The sequence below is a fragment of the Fopius arisanus genome, unplaced genomic scaffold, assembly GCF_000806365.1.
Source record: "Fopius arisanus strain USDA-PBARC FA_bdor unplaced genomic scaffold, ASM80636v1 scaffold00091, whole genome shotgun sequence".
Lineage (NCBI taxonomy): Eukaryota > Metazoa > Arthropoda > Insecta > Hymenoptera > Braconidae > Fopius > Fopius arisanus.
This window is the reverse complement of record NW_011887830.1, coordinates 438,186-458,361: the sequence shown is the minus strand read 5'-3', so window position 1 is coordinate 458,361 and position 20,176 is coordinate 438,186. Positions and strand designations below refer to the sequence as shown.

Genomic DNA, 20,176 nt, shown 5'->3' with positions numbered 1-20,176 from the left:
CCTTGGGATGAGGTACTACGAGTCACTCAAACCCCAGAACCTCAGTCTCTACTTTAGTCAATCCTCTTTGGTTCTGTCTGCGGAATTCAGCCAGTGCGTCATTGGTCGTGGATCCGTGATTTTGTGTATTGGAAACGTTCTTAATTTCGCAAAATATATCGAACATAACGCACTGTTGCAATAATCTAGTATTCAATTCGTAATACCACAAAAAAAAAAATAGAAACGCTATCGATTTAATAAGAAAGTTGAATTGCGAAGATATTTCGAGTTAAATAAAAAAACAAATAAACCGGAAAATAGATTGAACACGTGAGGACAAGCTGTCCGGGGGGTGGTGGTGTCTGGCAGTACATTGGATGTAATCATTTATCAATATCCTTCATAAAATTTGTTTCAGTCTTTCATTCGATAAATTTGTTGAGTTTTTAAAAGAGTTAGTTCTTATCTTCAAGCTGCGCGCTGTGCTCAATACAACGAGGAGGTAATATTTAACTTTTTATCCATTAATTAATCTAATTATTCATTTATTACAAGCACATGAATCTCTCCTGCGTACCATGTCCTCCGATATCATTTATTCGCCATTCTTCCTACCACTATTTTATTACAATTTCAATCTAGTTGAGGAAGACGGGGATTATGTAATGTCTCAGGTAGCTTTTGGAGAACATGTTTTAATGTAATTTCGGTTGGATATGCGAGGTAAAAAGGGAAAAAGGAAAAAGGGCAAAATGGCAAAAAGGCAAAAAGGCAAAACGGTAGAATCTATGGGCGCCGGTCTCCATCACTGATATTTTATGAAAATCAGTCAGTGAAACAACCTGACGCTAATTTATCAATTATTTTTTCGTTTTGATGAAGAAGCGTGGGGAATTGTAAGAGATTCAAAGAATGAGTGACGGATTATTTTTGAGAAACGCCGACATCTTGTTAACGTACTTGGTACGAGAGTATTGCCCCTCTCGGAGGTTCTGTATGTACGTTAGAGACGGCGGTTACATGGGTTTATGTACTTGAGGAGAAAATCAATACGTTCAACGTCTCGACATCTCGAAATTTGTGTTAACATCCTGGCTGTGGAAAGCACTCGATCATTAACTTTTTTATTATTTAATGATATTTTTCATGTTCTGAGGATTCACAAGAATTCTTGACCATTTGCTAGAGATTTTCTCAGACAAGACTTGTGCATGCGAACGGTTGGCATTGTTAGTGGAATGTTGGTAGTTACATCGGACAACATGCAAACGAATACGTAATTCCAATTGAATGGCATATTGATAAATTTGTGGACTTTTTCTGTTTGACATTTTGACGTCCTGTGCACGTGCACTCGTAATTTACCTTACGTGACAATTCCAGAACTAATCTCAAGTTTTTTCTCAACTTTTGCATTTTTTTAGGACGAAATAGTCTATTTCATTGATTTTGTAATATATAATTAATTTAATTGAATTAATTCTGATAATTTCGATAATAATTATTTTATATGTTTATTTATATGATATATATATTATTATATGTATATATTATATGTTTAAATATTTAAAAGAATATACAGTTGAGTCCTGCGGATCGTTTTCATCTGCAGAATTATTGTAGATGATATCTGTAGCTTTTTATGATCATATACTTGATTTGGGTATATAAAAATGGTACATACTGGCATATAGTATATCCTCTATTAAATTAAACTATTATAATATTATATTAGATTTGATATCTTTCCTGTCGGGATGGGGCTTTCTACTCGTGTGGAATCCGCGGTCAACCACATGACTGATAAAACCCCATCATAACTCGGATATTTTTTTCGTATTTTCATATTTTGAAGTTTTGAAATTATTCCAGTTCTCAAAAATAGTGAGAAGCAGCAGGAAATATTTGTTACCTCAAAGCCATTACCGGCCCCCAGACACACGAGTTTAGAATTTATTATCTAATTTATTATCGATAAGAATAATAGTTATGTAGTGGAATGTTGCCAGTTTCAGTGGCAATAATTTCAAACGTTAACTCATCGCTATTTTCTCGTGGTAAATTTAAAATATTAAAAATGAATCCAATGAATTTTCATTGATAGTCATACTCAAAATTTGATAGACTACTCAAAATTTGTTCATGAGCTCCAAAAGATTCACTGAGAGAAGATAGTATCGGGTGATTTTCAGGGCGAGTTTTTAATATTATATTTTAGATAAACGCAGGATTAGTCGATGTTATCGAGTTAGGGACATCCACAAAAGTATCATGTTCTCAAGTTGAGGGTACAGGCCAAAGTGCTCCTAATGCCAAAATTTCGCGACTTATATACGCATTGGTTGCTAAGCAACGTTCTGACGTCACACGAGGCGGTTCGTATTCAACTCGAGAGATTGTAGTTATTCTGGTAAAACTTCTATTCACAATAACCAACTTCTCTCCCTCTCTCACTCTCTCCCTCTTCACTAAAAAAAACAATTATATTATTATATAATTATATTTGAATAAAATATAATTTGCAAAATGTCGAACTCTTTTAATTAAAAAACAAACGGCGACTCTATGATCTGGACTTTGATATTATTATTGTTTTGCCGTTAAATTTATTTATTCATTTTTTTTTATTTACATTTCTTTTTCCTATTATGATGTTTTTTTTTAATTCTTAAATTTATATTTTTATCTTTTCTTTATTTGAAGAATAAATTAATTATAGATTAAAATGGGAATGCCAAAAAATAGAAAACATAAAAAAATGATTCACTTGATTTTCCATAAATCCATTCACCTAAATCATAGCATCCATTGGTGTAATTAAATAATAATAACTGCAATTTAAGTTGAGAGTAGTAATCAAATGAGTTAGTTCAGAGATGCAGATTAATCTAATTGGGCAATTATAAAATAATACTTGCTGAAACGCTGACGTGTTATGAAAAATATGACAGGTGTTATTAAATATTGATTTTCACAAATGATTTATTTAAAATGCTAATGATGTATTTTAATAAATTTAATAAAATAACACAGAATGGAGGACATACATTGAGAAAAAAAATTATTTTTGCCAAGATTATTTTCTTTCCACCAGTAAATCTGGCGATCACTGATTCCCATAAGACTTACTGATGAAAAATATATTTTCTGGTGGTTAATAAATATTCTTGGTTGAATAAAATTTTTTTCTCACTGTAATAACGAATGATTGATGTATATTATTGTGGAATTGTTATTATTAATTATGAAAAAGGCGACGAGAGATATTTTAATTCACGTAGCGAAGAATTAATGCAAACAGAAGAGTAAGAGGAGAGTAAATTCAATTGACATATGCAAATCCTCTAATCACTGAATTTTTTGCATACGCGTGGTCAACGATTTGTATTCAATTCCTTTTTATTAATAATTTTATACGCAATATTTATACGATTCTCTTATTACACTGAGAGAAATATTCAATAAAAATTACGTGTATTTTCCGTAATTCTGGAGCGAAATGTGATTGTCGGAAATTTAACGGAACTGTCACGTAATTTTTATCTAAAGTCACGAAAATTTTCCGTAATTTTTACTAAATATTTCTCTCCGTGCACAGACGTATTTTGTAATTTCGAAATACTAAATTTTGAAATTTTTTATAATAACAAACTGAAAGTTCGTACGTCATGGGAATAATATGCGCGTTAGATATAAATAGAATCGAATAAATCCGTCAATAGTTTTTTCTCGTGGCTATAAATTCCTCCGAGGTCTAACTACGGTTGCACTTTGCATCCTATTAGCGACTTATTAATCCGCACTTTCATCCATTTGATTACATTTTTGCATCATAACGATGTATCATGAATGAGAGTGAGTCAAAGGGAATGATAAATGGTTTTGAGACGTCGGGAAATGATAAATTTTTTTTACTTTTGTTGTCTTTCAACGTATGATATATTTAGTGGAGTCTATCGAGCGTATGCCAGCAATTACCACGACTAGTACTTTCATTCCTAATTTTAGTAATGCAAAGAGTAGTTAAAGGCGCAGTTTTTGGATGAGGAAACAGACGAATTTGACCGAGAAAATTACCAGGTTTTTCCTCGCCTTCGGTAATTTATACGAAATGTGTTCGGGATTTTAATTAAAAACTAATTCAAATAGATAAAATCTCAATTGTCAAAGTATAAAGTCCGCGATTGGAATTTAATATACTAAAATTATATCACATCTTCAATGAAAGTAAAATCATTAAAACTAAACTTGTCACTCTTTCTCCAGAAATTTCCCAGAATTTTACGTAAAAACTGACAGATTGCGTTTAAAACAGAAAGAACTAATCGAAATTTGCCAGATGTGACGTAGAGAAGTTTTTTTAAAAAATATCTTGTGGTTCTTCAATGAAACTTTGGAAAATATCCGATAATTGTGAAGTTCATGTGATATTTTAAATTGATTTATTATAAGTGAATATTTTCTTATTTATTTATTGCACTGCAGAATATCTAAATAAATTTTTATTTCAGATTACGAATATGAGCTCTGGTGATTCTTGGTCTCTTCCAGTAAAACAGGGTCTTTATGACCCAAGTTTAGAGAAGGATGCGTGTGGTGTTGGATTTATCGTAGCTATCGATGGAAAAAGATCACATAAGGTACGAATATTCAATTTTTTCTCTAATTTCACCGAAAAATTAATCCTCTTATCTCCTTACATCCCGATGATTGCCCGTCTTATCTAGAATTATTCTCATCCATCGACTGATCTGATGATTCACTTACAAATTATTAAAATTTAATCTCAGAAAAAATTATCTCATTAACGTTGTCTGTTTTTGTTATTAAAAAAAGGATTATTATGACAATCATAATCACTGGATTTAATGCATCATCATGACACTCACGGTCAGTTTAAATAGTAATCTCAGTAACTTCCAAGCAGAACTGGAAATTCTCATTGACTAAATTAACTTCAATTTTCATCAAACATTTTTTCTCACGTTTACAACTTTAAACATTTGTAATTTGTAACTATTTGTAAATTTAAACGTACAGAGTTCTCTTTGGACTGTAAATTTCTGAGATTTTATGAGGATTTCATGAGAAAAGATCTTTTTATGTGGATAAAATAATATTTGTATTGTTTATTTCATTGATGTTACAAATGTTCTCCTTTGTTTTACATCGGTAGGGATAAAATAATAAATATAATAGTAAACCCAAAGATGGTATTTGTTAAAAACGATATTTACCAACTTGTGCGTTATAATATTTTATTGTACACTGACAAGTGGAAAATGAGGATAGGTATGTGCGTAGTGTGCGTTATTCGAGACTTTTTTGTACAGAACGTAAAAGAATTTTAATTACCACATTCTGTAGGTAAATCTCTCCCGAAATGACTTGCTTGAAAAATGAAAAAAATTATGTGCAGAAACCTCTCTCGCTTATCTGCAGCATATTATCTCCATCGTTATCACAAAAACTGGAAGAAACATCGAAAAAAAATTGCATCATTGTATATAAATCAGCGAGAGTCTTCAGAACGCAATTATCACTCCATTAAAAAATTTATATGTGTTAATTTCCGCAAATTAATACACCTTTCAATTTTACAGACATTATTTCAAAGTCCTTGAGCACGGGAAATGGAATATCTCACAAAAGGCATTCTTCTGCTGATATTTATTCAGTCTAATTGATGTTCTCTTTTTTGTCATCTTTCTTACGACTACATGAGTGCTTGTACTCAAAGCTTTCAAGAGAAAAACGACCCTGAGGCCGTCAACATTTTTCAATCTTAACAAATTGAACATGAATGTCTTCATCAATTGTCGAATTATTTCAAGACCCATTTTCTTCACACCAAAATTTCCTGAAATATACTTTATAATTTTACGATTCTCCACAAAAGAATCGCCGAAGAATACAGAAAACTGAAGAGACAGGACAAAATCGAACGCATTCCATTTCCTTCAACTCAAAAATTCGTTTGAATATTCCATTTAATTAAATTAAATTTAATCATTTATCTTTGAATAATTCTCCAATCAATTGCATCATAATGATAAGTTTATTACAATTCTTCATTAATTTCAGGATTAATAATTTAGTAATCCATTGATACATTGATAAATTCATTTCTTCCAGATTGTAAGTGATGCAGAGATTCTCTCAGCTCGTATGAATCACAGAGGTGCGTGCGCCTGTGATAATGATACTGGAGACGGTGCTGGTGTTCTCTGTGCAATTCCTCATGACTACTACGCAGAAGAAATACGGTTTGTTATTGAATCCACATCAGTAGAGCATATTAAAAATTATTATCATACTTCTGTGCGTCACAGACCTCTTTACGGAGATGCTTGTGTAATTGAGCACGCAGGAGTCAGTGATAAGTACGGTCTGTTGCAATTACCAGGGTGACCGCAGGCCCCGGGGGGTCCACTAATATCTTGATGATTAGATTATATTAGTATTCAGTTTTAATTCCACATATTCGAGTTCATAGATTCTGATATGAGAGTGTGGAATTTCCTCTCAATTTCAGATTTCAGATCAATTTATTCAACTACTTACGATCATCCATGTCATTTCAAATAATATTCAAATAAATTACGGCATTCATTTATGATAGATTGATTATTGTTATGGAGTATTAATTTATTTTTAATATTCTGTCGGTTTTTATTGTTTTTTTTTTGGATTTTAATGCTATAGAAATTTACAAATTAATGGATTTTTAAGAAGAAAATAATTTGACGCCTCGTTCCCAATTGCTGACAATGATCGAATGACATTGCGTTCCTTATCTACTGTTATTTAATCGAATAGATATATAATTTTTTTTTGATATTTAAAAAAATTCTGGAAATATTCTGTTCCTTTGTTCGCAGAGGTATTTATTAATAATTGATTTATCACGATAAGTTGCCCGCGAACAAAAAAATGTTCCCCATGTTGAATGAACAATTATTCCAGAATTTTTAAAGCCATCGAAAAAAATAGATACCTAGATTGAGAGAATCACTTATATGTACGTTATCTTGTGTTATCCATTATTTTGTTATTTTGTTATACAATTGATGCGAAGAGATTGTTGTCTTGGCGATAGGATTATGTGGAATTATTTTATTTTCCAGTGAAAAACAGGGAATTCAACTCCCCGAATTTGGAAAATATGCTACGGGTATTTTATTCCTCGATAAGAGAACCCATGAGCAGACTGAGGCTGCTTTCGAGAAGCTCGCAGCAGAATGCAACTTGAAGGTATTTTTTTATCGAAATATATTCAGGGTGGATATATTTCCAGTAGACAAAATGTGAAGGTCTGCCTGAAAGGGGATGCTGTAGATAAAATCACGCGAGATATTTTACCGTTTTCACCCCAAAAACCTGATCACTTTCTCCAGAGGGCTAATCCATAACTAGAGAATTTTCGATACTCACATTTCTCCCACTTTGTCAAATTCAACAAGGCTTTGTCTTGCTATTGGTCTAAGAAATTCCACCCCAATAACTGTTGTTAGAAGCTCTTAGAAGAGGCCGGGAAAGGGATTTGGGGATCATTATTAATTTATTTATTAATTAGGAGGCCAAAGGGACCGCAGCATACAAATTAATTATCTACAATCGCCTATTTTTCATCGCTGATACGTTTTTTTTTACAGGTAATTTGTTGGCGTGACGTGCCAACAGATAATTCTCACATTGGCCAAGTGGCACGAAAATGTGAGCCTTACATGCGTCAGGTATTTGTCACTGGGGATGAAGAGGGAGAACTCCTCAACCGTCAGGTAATAAAATTACGAAATAGTTTTATCAATTCCTCGAATAATATGGGGTAATAATTTCAATAGGGTGTTATATCACTACCCGATGGGACTAAATAAATTTATTGAATTCTTTTCAACTGAAATTTCATCCAATTTTTTGTTGATATGTTTCATTTTTTCGATTCGTCGTCGCCTCACACATTTTAAATTAATAATTAAAGTATGTGTTGAAACTTTAAAGCTCAAAACTGAAACAAAAGCTCCAACTGCCATCGACGAGTGGGAGTCATTGAACTTTTGATTAGCAATCGACTTTTCACTGAAAAAGCAACTTTAAATTATTCAGGTGTTCGTATTACGGAAGCGTTCATCGCACACTATACCACAGCCTGGTCTACGGTTCTACATCTGTTCGCTTTCACTCAGAACAGTGGTCTATAAAGGCCAACTTACCGCCGATCAATTGTGGCTGTACTTCACCGATCTCAAGAATCCAAAATTCGAGACTTATCTTGCTCTAGTACACACGCGATTCTCGACTAATACATTCCCGAGTTGGGAGAGGGCACATCCTTTGAGGTGAATTTTAATCTCTACGGTTTTACTGATTTTTATCTATTTTTTTTTCTACGGATAAATATGTAACGTCGATCTAATGATTATTCTTAACACGGTGTAATTTTAATTATTTTCAGGATGCTCGCACATAATGGAGAAATCAATACTCTCCGTGGCAACGTAAACGCTATGAAGGCTCGTGAAGGTGTTATGAAAAGTGATGTTTTCGGTGAAAAACTCAAAGATTTATATCCAGTGGTTGAACCTAATCTATCGGACTCTGGATCTGCTGATTGTGTACTCGAGTTTCTAGTCATGGCTGGTGAACGTACATTACCAGAGGTAACATAGATTTTAATCTCAAAGACGTTAAAATAATTATGAGGAATAATAAATAATCCATAGCGTGTAAATTATTCATAATATGAATAATAAATTAAGAAACAGTCACATGACTTTAAATTTTTGGCCGTTTCATCGTTATTCGGGTGGTAGGTCACTTTTTCCCTGGACATTATTTCCCGGACAAAATTTCCTTTTAAAAAATTTCCCCGGACCAAATTTCCCAATTTTTTTTTTTTCATCATAATTTTTTTTTCTTGTTCCCCAATTTTAGTTCCAAAATGATATTTTATTTTTTTGAGGGAAATTTTGTGCGGGGAAATTTTTTTAGGGGGAATTCTGACCAGGGGATTTTTTTTTGGGGGGAAATTTTGTCCGGGGAAAAATTGCCTTAGAACCCGTTATTCGTCGTCTTCTGGAGCATGAATGAATATGAAATTTACAGGCAGTGATGACAATGGTTCCGGAAGCGTGGCAGAATGATTTGACAATGGCAACAGAAAAACGTGACTTCTATCACTGGGCTGCATGCGCAATGGAGCCCTGGGATGGACCAGCCCTGCTAACATTCACTGATGGCCGCTATGTCGGAGCTATTCTGGACAGGTAGACTTATCTTTTAAATTATTCAAGATGAAACCAAAGAAAATTCTATTCAGAAAAACAGAGAATCGAAAGATTATGAGTATCTCAATACAGCGCTGCTTCCAAGGGCGTGGATCGAAAGTCCGCTTGGTACTTAATACAAGGCATTCGTTATACCAGAAAATAAATCAGGAGAAAAGTCTAGACAAATAATGGTTCGCTGGGAGGATTGTAAACCACCACGGAATTGCGACCTTTATCAGCGAGTTTTTCTATTTTTTTTTAAAATTTGGATTAAGTAATTGTTATTTATAAAGATATGCTGAGTTGCGGAAGGGAAAATGAAGAAATTGATAAATTATTTAAATTCATTTTGTCAATTATTTTATTTTTGTTAATTTTAAGGGGTTTTAAATAATGATAATTAATAACAAAGTTGACACGACTACCTTCTGCAGCTCATCACATATCCAATTGAAGAGATCCTTTAAGGATGTCATGGGGATTTCATTGCATAAATTATTAAGACATGCAATCAAAGTAACATTTGTTTTTTTTTCAAGAGAATCTGATCGTTATGAAAGTGGGGGAAGCTTTCAAAGATTAGGATGAATAATTATCAACAAGGCAACAATTCAGCTGTTAATTCATTGGTGATTGTTCTTCTGAATAAGTCTTGTTGAATTTTAGTGGATAGTCAATTCATATGACTGTTTTGCTTTGGTCATTGCCAAATTGCAATAAATCCAATGATGAAGAGATCATTGTCAGCCAGATTATTGAGTGGTGTATTTTAAGAACATTTTTAATATCCTATCAACTTAAAAATATATGTAAATCTCGACGAAGTTTTGGGATTCATCAAATTTCGAATCCAATATATTTTTCTGTTATCGGTAGACAAATTTTAATCATCTTTCCTACTGTGAAATCGTAATTATACAGTTATGTAGCAAATAAGACATTATTTTTTTAGTATTCTACTCAGACTGCTAAGTTGTATGGTCCTAAAACGACTGCCAGTCCCACCAATTGCCAGTCTAGTAGCAAAAAAGCGAATTTCGATAAAAATGAGACGGGGTGTTCGAGTGTGAAGCTAATTACACGAATTGAATTAATATTTTTTTTTTGGTAGCGATGTTACCTTGAGCGAGTGCCGAAGTGTACCATATTTCGTTGACAAATTAAAATCTTTCCTTTGGTAGTGAGCGAAAAGGTACTTTTCCGCACGGGCAGAACGTAGTAGCAGTGAAAAAAAAGATTGTTCTTTATTTCAACAATCTATGGAAGACTCATGACGTTCTGAACATATCAATCTCCAATTCAATTAGTGTTTGAATAATTTCTGTAGCAATCTATATGTACAAAATGAAGGAAAACCGTAGAAGAAAAGAAAACAAATAAATCGAAAAAGCCCATAAAAAAAAATTAGACATCTGTTTTCTTAAGTACAGTGCCAGGACGATGGCAAACGGTATCAGCCCAAATTAATTCATCATGAATTAATAACAGACACACGTGTTAGTCGACAATTATGGTAATACAAAAGACTTTTTTAAATTTTTTGTTTGGCAGAAATGGCCTGCGCCCATCGCGCTTCTACGTCACTAAGGATAACATGATGGTGATGGCGTCTGAAGTGGGCGTCTATGACACTGAGGCCAGCAATGTTGTCCTGAAGGTAAAAGATCGAGGGATTACAGCAGCCGAAAAGTCACGACATACCAAAAATAATATTGAAACGAACAGAAAAAAAACAAAACTGAATTGAAAATTAAGCCTGGCCCAATACCTGCTGCTGTTCTGTCCACGTTCCGGGGATCGATTTGAAGCAACAGATGCATCAATCCATCATCACATAAAAAAAAAATAATTCATTGTTTCCATAACACTCAGAGCTATATCTTTTCAGCATTTCAGGGAATTCGACCAATCCTATTTAATTCAAGAGACAATTATCCACTTCTCATTGCATATGTCAATTATTCAAGATGGCCATGTGGAGATTGCTGATGAGCAATGAGGATAGCAACGTTATCGTTCCCTGGAGACTTTCATTTTTTTTTTTAGTTCAAATGGAAATTATTCATTTGTTTGTTTAATTATTTTATAAGCATAATTTATCTTTTAGAAAGTTATATTGTATCATTTTTTCAAATTAGCAATGAGAGGATTTCTAATGATTGGATTGCTGAAGGGAATTATTTGCAATGCATTGTGATGGAAGAACATTCTCTTCTGGTCTTCTTGCGGTTCAATTAGATTCAAACGTTTCCCTCATGTGTATTCAATAATTCATGAAATTTTTTTAATTTCCATTTTTGTTAAATCAGGAAGCCATCGAATCATATATTCGTGATTGTTCACGTAAACAGGGGAATCATAATACTATTTTCTTTTATGCAATTGTTTTCGTTACTTTACAAAAATTATCATTAATTGAATCATATATTTGGTGTTTAATTCAATCTATTGTGGAGGTCCGTATGAAAAGGAGTCCTACTTTGTTGAGGTTTAGTTATTTATTCTCCAATGATATTGACATCTTGCATATTTTATTACAAAATGATCTAGAATTATGAGCTAGAGCTGATTCAATGGAAAAAGCATGAACAGAAAAAGGACTATCTTTTAAAATAAAAATCATCAAAGTAGACGCTTTTCATGCGGATGTTCACATTCAAGGAATGGGTTTGTATAGATCTATAGGACCGTCATCCAGCGCTGTTTTTCCATTATTAATTGTTTGTTTACGGTTTTCAATGATTAATTGAATGGGTATACTTTGATATTCATTAGGACCACCAATATTTATTTGCAGAGTCGATTGAAGCCTGGCAGAATGCTGCTAGTAGACACCGAAGAGAAAACAATCATCCAAGATGTGGAGTTGAAACTGCAAATTGCTAGGAGTAGGCCACATTCTAAATGGCTCAAGGACCAGGTACTATTACGATTATCATGATAAAATATTTAATCCTTGCACGGATGTTGTATCCCACCGTTTATAAAATTTTATTAATCGATGATGATAAATATCATGTGGGGATATGTTTTGATATTGAGAGAGGAATTTCTAGGAGAAAACTTTTTTCCAATTAATAAATTTAATGGATTGTTTTTCGTTTACTAAAGGCGTTTACCTCTCGATGTAATCCGAACAATGCCAGTCGCCACATGATTATTTTCGTTAATATGCATAATAAATTAAATTGCTTTTGTCGTGAAACATTGATATACATTCATCACATCGCTCGTCGAGTTGGTGCTGCTGCAATGGTATAAATTTCGACTACCAAAATTCCATTAGTTCTATCGATGCTCATCAAATGACTAAAAATGTATAAACTATTACCAAAATTTAATCAACCCTTTAATCAATCAGGCCATTAATTAATTCAGAGTAATTTGTTTCTTCCAATTTACCTGTGTGCTGGCGTCATTGGTGTTTAACGCAGAGGGTGAGTTCAAAATACAAAAAAGCAAACATCGATTAAAAAAAAAAAACGTCGAATTATGTGTGCAATTTAAACACTTGGATTTTTTATTTGTGAGAGTGAAATTTTATCGCTAATTTACTGCCAATTTTTTATGCTGAACCAATATCTCCCGTTTTTTTTTTATTTATATTCATATTCAAGTCTTTCGACCCTTTTTTTCTTATTTTGATCTGATTTTATTGCACTTGTAGAGAATTGATGATCAGCAACAGACAACAACAATATCATTACGATCATTATGGCTGTTATATAGTATTGGCTTTTGGTTGGGTGGAATTTTATTCTGTAATAAAGGAAACGAAAGGAAAGAATTTGAAAAAAAATCTTGTTGTTTTTGAAACTTCATCAATTTCAAATCGTGTAGATGTACCACATGCCATTCAATACCACTTTTTATAAATAATTGTGTATTGGCTAGAAATTCGTCTATTGGTTGCGGAAAATAATCAAAACAATTTCACGTTAAACATAATAATAAAATAGTATGAATTAAGCACGAGCGTAAGGGAATAGCGATTACAATCATATCAGTAATTTAATTAATTGATATTTAATTAGAAAATTATTGAAAAAATTTCTCCAATATGAATTCCTTTGAATTTTCCTTTATTGCAGAATTTTTAAAATCATTCATGACATTCACGTTTCAAATTCACTATTCAACTCGCTCATGGCACAAAACCTTCGCTACATTCGTTCACCAAATGCTTTATCAACCTAAAATGATTTTCCATTCTCAGATTTCCCTGGAGGATCTCCGCGCCGCCCACGTTCCCGTCAATAAGAACGTTGAGAATGGTCACAGCAATGGTCTAGGTATCACAAGCGGTCTGAATGTTCCAAGTGTGCTCAACCGAGCATTAGAGGCAGACAGACGTTTAGGTCTCTACAGCTACACCATCGAAACCATCAACCTGCTTTTGATTCCGATGATCAACACCAAGAAGGAAGCCCTAGGTTCTATGGGTAACGACGCACCTCTAGCCTGTCTCTCCCAATTTCAACCTCTGATCTACGATTACTTCAAGCAATTGTTCGCACAGGTGACGAATCCTCCGATCGATCCTTTCAGGGAGAAGATCGTGATGTCCCTGCTGTGTCCAATCGGCCCCGAGAGCAATATCCTGAAGCCTGACGAACGCCAAGTTCATAGATTATTCCTCCCGAATCCGATTCTCTCTCTATATGATTTGGAAGTAATTAAACACACGAGCTATCGTGGTTGGAGAACCAAGGTAATCGATGTTACTTATGAGAGAGCACTGGGACCAGCTGGGCTGCTCAAAACCCTCGATCGTATCAACGAGGAGGCTAATCTAGCTGCGAAGGAAGGCTACCAGCTCATCGTTCTTTCTGATCGTCTGGGAGGTCCTGAGAGGATTCCAGTGTCCATTGGGCTTGCTCTTGGCTCTACTCATCATTTCTTGATTGAGGAAAGACAGAGGATGAAGGTGGGACTGATTGTCGAGACTGCTGAGGCCCGAGAAGTGCATCACATGTGTGTGTTGTTGGGGTATGGAGCTGATGCTATCTGTCCATATTTGGTCTTGGAGATCGCTAGGGGACTCAGGGATGAAGGCGTTATTGACTCTGAGATGACTGATGAGGCCATGGCGAAGAACTATGCCGAAGCTATTGAAAGAGGGCTGGCGAAGGTCATGGCAAAAATGGGAATCTCAACACTTCAATCGTATAAAAGTGCACAAATCTTTGAGGCTGTCGGCCTGGCTGATACTGTTATTGAAAAGTGTTTCAAGGTGAGGATTCTTTTTCTATATTTAAGTATTACATGATTTTATGGCGTTTTTCAAATTTATTTTGAGATTTTTTTCTCTAAAGATTTTTACTCTACATAATTCCAAGATAATTCAAGAAGTGGAAAGTTCTTTTCAATTATTCAATTTAATCATTCAATTCAATCATTTAATTCAATAATTATTTCATTTATTTCGTTGAATCTTCGATGATTAAAAACATGGATCCAATTTATGATTTACCTGATTCCAAACATCCAATGAGACATCAATTTTCTTCAAATTTCTTTACGATTTTATTCGCCTATTTTATACAGCAAGTAAATTAATTCCAGGGAACACCATCGCGAATTGGAGGCGTGGACTTCGAGGTGTTGGCGAAAGAAGGATATGAGCGTCATTCGTTGATGTATCACGAGCAAATGGTTGATTGTCACATCCTTCGGAATCCTGGTGTCTACCACTGGCGAGCAGGAGGAGAGAAGCACATAAACGACCCTCTAAGCATTGCAAATCTCCAAGAAGCTGTTGAGCTGAAGTCCTCGAATGCCTACGAAAACTATAGAAAATCAACAATGGAATCCGTGAAATCCTGCACCCTTCGAGGACAACTGCAACTCCGTAAATCGAATCATCCAGTTCCTATTGAACAAGTGGAGACAGCATCAGAGATCGTAAAACGATTTGCAACAGGTGCTATGAGTTTTGGTAGTATATCTTTGGAGGCTCACTCAACCCTCGCTGTAGCGATGAATCGAATCGGTGGAAAATCAAATACAGGAGAAGGTGGTGAGAACGCAGACAGATACTTGAACCAAGATCCCGATTTCAATAAACGCTCTTCAATAAAACAAGTGGCAAGCGGAAGATTTGGTGTGACGTCGAGTTATCTCGCCAACGCCGACGATATTCAGATTAAAATGGCTCAAGGAGCTAAACCAGGAGAAGGAGGAGAACTTCCTGGATACAAGGTAACAGCTGACATAGCCGCTACTCGTCATTCGGTTGCAGGAGTTGGTTTGATTTCTCCTCCACCTCATCACGATATTTACTCCATTGAAGATCTCGCTGAATTAATTTACGATCTCAAATGTGCAAATCCTAATGCAAGGATTTCAGTGAAATTGGTATCGGAGGTGGGTGTAGGTGTTGTTGCTGCAGGAGTTGCCAAAGGAAAGGCCGAGCACGTGGTTATTTCAGGTCATGATGGAGGCACTGGAGCCAGTAGTTGGACTGGTATCAAGGCCGCTGGATTACCTTGGGAGCTCGGAGTTGCTGAGACTCACCAGATACTAACTCTAAACAATCTCAGATCAAGAATGATTGTGCAAGCTGATGGACAGCTGAGGACAGGATTTGACGTGATCGTTGCAGCTCTCCTCGGAGCTGATGAGTTTGGATTTAGCACAGCTCCATTAATCGCAATGGGATGCACAATGATGAGAAAATGTCATTTAAACACTTGCCCAGTGGGAATCGCTACACAAGACCCTGTGCTCAGGAAGAAGTTTGCGGGTAGACCCGAACATGTCATCAATTTCTTTTTCATGCTTGCTGAAGAGATACGCGGTCACATGGCATTCCTCGGAGTCCGCAAATTCCAAGATCTAATAGGTCGTACAGATCTGCTCCAGATGCGCGAGGACATTACAATCTCGAAGGCAAAGATGCTGGACCTTTCGAATGTCCTTCGATCAGCTCTCGAACTCCGACCAGGTGCTAACATTCGAGGAGGTAGCGTGAAACAAGACTTCCAATTAGAAAACCGTCCTGATAACATTCTAATTGAGAAAGCTAAACTAATACTGAACAATACCCAGAAATTCGTTAACATCGATATGACAATAAACAACGAGACTAGAGCATTTGGCTCGACTCTGAGCTATTACATATCTAAGCAGGTGGGCGAGGAGGGACTCCCGGAGGGTAGTATCAATATTCAATTGAAGGGCTCCGCAGGTCAGAGCTTCTGTGCCTTCCTTACTAAAGGAATCCACGTTACCTTGGAAGGCGACTCCAATGATTACGTCGGCAAGGGTCTCTGCGGTGGTGAAATTGTCATTTACCCCCCGAAAGAATCAGAATTCCTATCAGAAGCTAATGTTATAGTGGGAAACGTCTGCCTGTATGGAGCTACATCGGGTAAAGCATATTTCAGAGGAATAGCAGCTGAACGATTCAGCGTGCGAAATTCAGGAGCTGTTGTGGTCGTTGAAGGAGTTGGTGATCACGGTTGTGAGTACATGACCGGAGGCTGTGCAGTCATCTTAGGTCTGACTGGTAGAAATTTCGCCGCTGGAATGTCCGGAGGAATCGCTTATGTATTAGATGTCGATGGATCCTTCAAGAGCAAGTGTAATCCAGAGATGGTGGAACTTCTTCCTTTGAATAAACCTGATGACATCAAGTATGTTAAGAAGCTACTTGAAGAATTTGTCGAGAAAACAGGATCACTCATTGCTCAGGATCTACTTGTCACCTGGCCTGAACCCACGACGAGATTTGTCAAAGTATTTCCCTATGAGTATCAGCGAGCTCTTCAACAAATGGCAGAGGCCGAAGACACGTCTGCAACTGTAATAAATGGAGAAGAGAATGGGTCACCTATTAAAGATATCGAGGACTCAATCGAAGATGGTGATCTAGCTCAGAAGAAGCTCGATAAAATTAAAGGGTTCATGAAATATAAACGTTATGCATCAAACTACAGACCAGTTGAGAACAGAGTAGATGACTGGAATGAGATCTACAACTTTCAAGGAGTTCGTAAAGGTTTGAAAGTTCAGGCAGCGAGATGCATGGAATGTGGTGTACCTTTCTGTCAGAGCAGCCATGGTTGTCCTCTTGGTAACATAATTCCAAAATGGAACGATTTAGTATATCAATCAAAGTGGCAGGAAGCCCTTCGACAACTCCTTCAGACAAACAACTTCCCTGAATTCACTGGACGAGTCTGTCCAGCCCCTTGCGAAGGCGCTTGTGTTCTCGGTATATCTGAGCCCCCAGTTACAATCAAGAACATCGAATGTGCAATTATTGATCATGCATTTGAGCAGGGATGGATCATTCCCTGTCCACCGCTATCAAGAACAGGCAAACGAATTGCCATTGTGGGAAGTGGTCCAGCTGGTTTAGCTGCTGCTCAACAACTCAACAAGGCTGGTCATGTCGTCACTGTCTTCGAGAGAAATGATCGGGTCGGTGGACTACTGCAATATGGCATTCCCACGATGAAACTGTCAAAGCAAGTGGTGCAGAGGAGGGTCTCACTGATGGCTGCCGAGGGAATTGTCTTCAAAACTGGAGTTCATATCGGAAAGGATATCACTAGTGAGCAGTTGATGCAGGAGTTTGATGCTGTATTATTGTGCACTGGTTCGACTTGGCCCCGGGATTTACCTATTCCTGGGCGGGATTTGGAGGGTATTCATTTTGCTGTGAGTTTCTTGGAGCACTGGCAGAAGAAGCAAATGGGAAATGATTCACCTTTAAATCCAAAATTAATAGCTAAGGACAAGGATGTGATTATCATTGGAGGTGGAGACACTGGCTGTGATTGCATTGCTACGAGTTTGAGACAGGGTGCCAAATCCATCACGACATTTGAGATTTTGCCTGAACCAACAGAGAAGAGGGCAGCTGATAATCCTTGGCCACAATTTCCAAAGGTATTCAAAGTTGATTATGGCCATGAGGAGGTTGCACTCAAGTTTGGAAGAGATCCTAGGCAGTTTAGCACGCTCAGCAAGGAATTTTTGGACGATGGAAAGGGAAATGTGACGGGCATCAGGACAGTTAAGGTGGAGTGGACAAAGGACGAGAATGGTAGATGGAAAATGGTAGAGCTTGAAGGATCAGAGCAAATTTACAAGTGCGATTTGGTACTGTTGGCCATGGGATTCTTAGGACCTGAGAAATATATTGCAGAGGAACTACAGGTGAAGATGGATGGAAGGGGCAATTATGAGACGGTTAATGGGAAGTACTCGACTAGTTTGGAGAGGGTTTATGCAGCTGGGGACTGCAGACGAGGACAATCACTCGTCGTGTGGGCAATATCAGAGGGTCGTCAAGCAGCTCGTGAAATCGATTACACTCTCATGGGTCGTACAACTCTACCAGGTCCTGGTGGAATAATTTCCCATGTCGATCAACCCTCTTCCTAATCATCATGCGAGAAAAAATATTCTTTTTACATTCAAAGCCATAGTTTTAGTTCCTTAAGGTAACAAGTTCTTAACTTAATGTTTAGCCTCGCGGAACTCGGCGCAAACGCATTCGAAAACTGTATCTTTAAAACTGATTTAGTGATTAGGATTATATTATCATTTTCATTCTTTCTCAAATACAACAAAACAGTTTTTCGTATCGCATTGAGAGTTTTCAGGAGTCAATGCTTTTACGACCGGGCAGACATCGCTTATTCTTGACAAAACAAGTCCACTGAAGCCCTTTATGGCCACAAAAAAGATTAAACAACTGAATATTCTGTGAATGAATCAAAAATTGTTGAAATACTATCGTTAAATGAGTGAGCGAATGTATTACTGTAATGTTCATAGAAAAACTGAAAAACGGAGCGCATATTAAATCAATTGCTACTGAATTTTTGACAAAGAGAGAACTGTAATAAATCAGAATTGCAAACATGTCGAAAACCATGAAGTCTAATTACCAATTGGCAATAATTACTATTCATCCGTAAAAATGTGTCAATAGATTGATGGGATTACATATACTTTTAACTTGTTTCCTTTCTTTTATCAAACACTTCCTGTTCATTTGATTACACAAAACGGTTAAAACATGAAAACATGAAAATACACAAAAAAATATAATTATAGTACCTAGTGTAGAGAGTGAGATAGAGACTCAAATCTTATACATATGTATAAATAGTTTAATGCTTTAAAGGATAAAAAGATAACTATGTTGATCGAAGATTTCAATTTTTATTGTGTACGCAGGTTCGATGATTCAGCTTTCAAACGAAAAAAGTCTATCGCACCTGTTCAACAATTAGCCAAATTTCATTCTTTCCTATGATATCTTACATCACGGGAGCATTTTTTTTAGTAACGTACTTGTTAAGTTTCTTTCTCCCCCATTCGCCTTCTGTATTTTGTTATGACTTTGACAGTTGACCCATCATTTATCGTAATGCGCCCACTGAAAAAGATATTTCACGCCTATTTAGTCTGCTTATTTATTATTTATTGATGAAGGTGCAAAAAAAATGATATGAAAATAAAAAATAGAGAAACTGTTGCAGTTTTTTCTCTTGGTTCTTCTGTTTGTCTATACTTGATAAGTATTTACTGCGTCGATTACCTTATAAAACATATTACTGAGACAATAAAATTATACTATGAAATGTTATAGATATTTTAATTATTGGGTTACACTACTTTACTATTTTGTGACGAGTCTCAAGTATGCGGACTAAATCTCAGCTGAATGTTTCTATTTCAATTCAAATGTTGCGGTTAAAGGATAGACTAAAAAAGAGTCAAAAAGGATTGACTAAAGTAGAGGCTCAGTTCTGGGGGTTTGAGTGACCCCAGCGACATCGTAGTACTGCACCCCAAGAGAGGGAGGGCGCAACACGTAATACTGGGGTGTTTTTTTTTATTAACCAAGTTTTTATTGCAATGCTGGGGTGTCCATCAAGTCGACGGGGTGAATTTTATTTTCT

The 20,176-nt window shown here is 35.9% G+C and overlaps 1 protein-coding gene across 4 annotated transcripts; it reads left to right on the top strand.

Annotated features, from left to right (window-relative positions):
* The first annotated feature begins 101 nt into the window (after positions 1-101).
* Positions 102-19,748, top strand: LOC105270599 (glutamate synthase 1 [NADH], chloroplastic). 4 transcript variants are annotated; one of them, XM_011311636.1, is made up of 14 exons: positions 102-361; positions 456-484; positions 4,494-4,622; positions 6,118-6,248; positions 7,110-7,236; positions 7,638-7,763; positions 8,089-8,321; positions 8,438-8,642; positions 9,088-9,248; positions 10,803-10,908; positions 12,049-12,171; positions 12,686-12,688; positions 13,468-14,484; positions 14,817-19,748. In XM_011311636.1, exons 3-14 carry the CDS (start codon positions 4,503-4,505, stop codon positions 18,645-18,647), a joined length of 6,183 nt encoding a protein of 2,060 aa, XP_011309938.1. In that variant the 5' UTR covers positions 102-361; positions 456-484; positions 4,494-4,502; the 3' UTR covers positions 18,648-19,748. The 4 variants fall into 4 exon arrangements, with proteins under 4 accessions (XP_011309938.1, XP_011309937.1, XP_011309939.1 ...); XM_011311635.1 differs by having other exon boundaries at positions 102-484; XM_011311637.1 differs by lacking the exon at positions 12,686-12,688 and having other exon boundaries at positions 102-484.
* Positions 19,749-20,176: the final 428 nt, after the last annotated feature.

What these genes read in the sequence shown, in the direction of transcription:
- LOC105270599 (XM_011311636.1), top strand. Translation starts at nt 4,503, where the DNA reads ATGAGCTCTGGTGATTCTTGGTCTCTTCCAGTAAAACAGGGTCTTTAT. An exon ending in GAGAACTCCTCAACCGTCAG is followed by an intron (nt 7,764 to 8,088) that starts GTAATAAAATTA and finishes TAAATTATTCAG; the next exon opens with GTGTTCGTATTACGGAAGCG. An exon ending in TTATTGAAAAGTGTTTCAAG is followed by an intron (nt 14,485 to 14,816) that starts GTGAGGATTCTT and finishes AATTAATTCCAG; the next exon opens with GGAACACCATCGCGAATTGG.